Source organism: Entelurus aequoreus, linkage group LG13, assembly GCF_033978785.1.
Source record: "Entelurus aequoreus isolate RoL-2023_Sb linkage group LG13, RoL_Eaeq_v1.1, whole genome shotgun sequence".
NCBI lineage: Eukaryota > Metazoa > Chordata > Actinopteri > Syngnathiformes > Syngnathidae > Entelurus > Entelurus aequoreus.
The window spans coordinates 25216160-25219827 of NC_084743.1; the positions used below are offsets into that span (position 1 = coordinate 25216160).

General features: G+C 38.4%; 1 protein-coding gene across 4 annotated transcripts in view; it reads left to right on the forward strand.

Annotated features, from left to right (window-relative positions):
- Window positions 1–519: 519 nt before the first annotated feature.
- hdac4 (histone deacetylase 4) overlaps window positions 520–3668 on the forward strand; it is a 238771-nt gene continuing 235622 nt past the window's right edge. For all 4 annotated transcript variants that reach the window (XM_062067611.1, XM_062067614.1, XM_062067612.1 and 1 more), the window contains exon 1: window positions 520–546. In XM_062067611.1, coding sequence (XP_061923595.1) covers window positions 531–546 — 16 coding nt within the window. In that variant the 5' untranslated portion in view covers window positions 520–530. The remainder of the gene's footprint in view (window positions 547–3668) is intronic.

The following is a 3668-nucleotide window of genomic DNA, read 5'->3' on the forward strand; positions in this document are numbered from 1 at the left end:
CCATGTCTGGGTACCAATTCTGGTCGAGCATGAGCTGGGCGAATGCGTCTTCATTACATTCCGCGTTTCCCCGTGCACCGAGAGTGATCTTTGATCATGTTCTCTGCTTCCTAATGGGCCTGCATGAGTGTTTACCCACAGAGTTGGTTTGGTGCTGCTGTGCTCTGCGGGGTCATTGCACTCCCTGATGTTAGCCTTCCTCGTTCTAAAAATGTAGAGGGGTTTGTGTGATGATTTCGCCCGGCGCTAAACAACGTCGGTTCTTATCAGGGTGAAGGAGCTTAGGTAAGCCTTTGACGTCAGCGCCGTACAACATGCTGATAACAGGCCCTTTATATTGATGCCAGGTGTTGGGGTGTGTTTGCTCGTTGTAGGAAACCTGGCTTCCCGGAGTCAGTGCGGGATTTTAAAAATAGGTTTGAAGGCATCAACATTTTGGACCAATCCCTTCATTCAATAGCCCAGGGGGTCTGCAACCTGCTGCTCTTTAGCGCCGCCCCAGTGGTTCCCTGGAGCTTCTTCAAAAATGTATGTCAATTGAAAAAGGTGGGGGTGAAATATATTGTTTCTGTAGGAGGACAAACATGACACAAGCTGTCCTAATTGTTACAAATCCAATTTTTTATATTAAAAGTGCTTCACTGATAAGAGTATTTGGCGTCCAGCCGTTTTGTCCTGCTAATTTCGGCGGCCCTTGAACTCACCGTAGTTTGTTTACCCCTTGTGTGGTGTTCAGGTCTGTGGGACCCGTTTTCGATTTTTATTAAAAGAAAAATTATACAATTAATTAATTTTTCAAACTGAGACTCACTGACTTTGGCTCATTTTCTGTGAACAACATATATCAGAATACATATTTAATGACCACACACCATACACCCCCCCTACACATTTCTATTACATATAAGATGTCTGGGTCCACTGAACAAATTGATGTTCAGTGGACACACACACACACACAAACACAGCAGGCCTAGACAGGAGGAGGACACAGAACAGAAGATCAGAGGGTCAAATGTGCGAGAAAATGAGAGCAGACAGTGTTGACAAACAATATTGCAACCTTTTGTGGGAACCGCAGGTGCAGAAACACAAAAGAAGAATCCCTATGGGATGCAGAAACTGGCAGATAAATTTTCCATGCAACGTTCATATTGTTGTTACTCAGCCAGTGTTTGTGGGTCTGATGGACCCGTTGCATTTTGTGGCTTTTAATGCCTCACAATCAAACACTTTTATGTTAAAATACTGATCAGATGTTTACCTTATCCAAATAAACATCTGTTCAGTATTTTACTTACTGATCAGATGTTTACCTTATCCAAATAAACATATGTTCAGTATTTTAACATAAAAGTGTTTGATTGTGAGGCATTAAAAGCCACAAAATGAAACGGGTCCATCAGACCCACAAACACTGGCTGAGTAACAACAATATGAACATTACACAAGGGTTACATGTACAACTTTCTCCGACGTTGCCACAGAAAGACATTTATGCCACTCCTTAGTCTCATTTTGTCCACCAAACTTTCTATGCTGTGCCTGAATGCACAAATGGGAGCTTTGTTGGTGTTATCGACTTGTGTGGAGTGCTAATCAGACATATTTGGTCACTGAATGACTGCAAGCTAATCATCAATGCAAAAATGCTATTTAGGCTAGCTGTATGTACACATTGCATCGTTATGCCTCGTTTGTAGGTATATTTGAGCTAATTTAGTTTCCTTTACTTATGTCCTATGTGTATTTAATTTATATTTGCATTATTACATTTTAACAGAAGTATAGATTGGACATGTTGAGACGGAAAATAACCAAATATTAACAGTAAATGAAAAAAAGGATGAATAATCAATTTTTACAGCTTGTCCTTTACAATTTTGACAAAATAATAGAATGATAAATGACACAATATGTTACTGCAGACTAATTAGGAACCTTTGTTTGTTTACTTACTACTAAAAGACAAGTTGTCTGGTATGTTCATTATTTTATTTAAGGCCAAAATTGTTCTTTGATTGCGATAAGAAACATGTTTAATGTACTGTAAGATTTGTTGTTAAAATAAAGCCAATAATGCCATTTTCTGTGGTCCCCTTTATTTAGGAAAGTACCGAAAAGTATCTGAATACATTTTGGTACCGGTACCGGTACTAAAATATTGGTAGCGGGACAACCCTACTACAAAAACATATTTTTTAAGTGCAAATTATTGTGTAGGAACATCTACTCTTTTAAGCAAGTATTTAAAGGTAGAACTTACTGTTGACGTCTATAAAGTAACAATGTAAACATCAACAATGTACCCTAAGATTTGTTGATAAAATAAAGCCAATAATGCCTTTTTCTGTGGTCCCCTTTTTTTTTTTTTTAGAAAACTATCGAAAAATATCAAAATACATTTTGGCACCTGTACCAAAATATTGGTAACGGGAAAACCATAGTCTAATCAAAACTTTCTTTCTGTAAGACCCGCAGAGTAGCCTGGTAACAAATAGACAAAGGAAATAATTAACTTTCCTTGATGACTTTCCAATCATGCCTTGTATCTGACATGCGGGAACAGGAGCCTACTGTGTTTGCATTTACCAAATACAGATGTCTCTTTCTTCATTTCAGTAAAAAAAAAAAAAAACAAAAAGTGGTTACAATGTCGAAAGGCCATTCCAGTGCCATTCTCATCAAGCTGGCTTCACAAAAACTGCCTGTACTGTGGGACTGCTGGTGTGTAGGAGGGCTTTAGATAGCCAGAAATGTGTGTGCGGAATAAATGACACAGCGTGTGTGAGTCTGTGAAGCCTTCAGTGCCTCCGTCTCCAAAATAAAAAGGTGTGTGGAAACTGACTGCGACTGCTTCGCTGCCGCTCGGTGAATGGGAGAGCAGAATGAGGGTCTCCCACAACATGTAGCACGTCCATTCAAGTATCGATACCAAAGGTGGTATCAGTGCGGTATCAGTTCTCGTCTATGTTAATTTGCCAGAAATGTGTTTTTTTTCGTTGTATTTCAATGTTATTGATTTGGCGTTATTGGTTTGTCCTCGCTCATGATCAGTGATCACATTATAATGGGACTCTCTGTGAATGTAGCTTGTTGTTCCGACAGTGCGCACCTGTTCTGCCGGAGAATACGAACAGCCGGAGGGATTGCCAGCATGTTAATGTTACTCTGACAAGTGCAAATTATCCAAAGAGTTACTTGAGTTAATGTAACGGAGTAAACGTAGCACGTTGTTACCATAGGCCAGGGGACCCCAAACTTTGTGACACAGGTGCCATATTGGGTTTAAACAGCGTGACCTGGGACAGAGCTATCTAATTGTATATAGAGTGTTTTAAAATGGAATAAATTAATTTTTGTCCTTAAAATTCTACACACAATACCCCATTATGGCATTGTGAAACTTTTGTTTTTTTGTATTTTGCAATTTTATTTAAAAAAAAAAAAAAACAATCGCATGTACTGTATTTTTTGGACCATAGGGCGCACCGGATTATAAACCGCCCAAAAAAATAAAAAATAAATAAAATAAAAAAATAAAAATACATAAATAAATTAACTAAAAACAATTTAAAAAAATTACAAATAAATAAAAAATTATAAAATAAAGCACACTGCCGATGAGCGGGTCTAGTCAGGGTTTTTCTTTTTAATACAAACGGCGC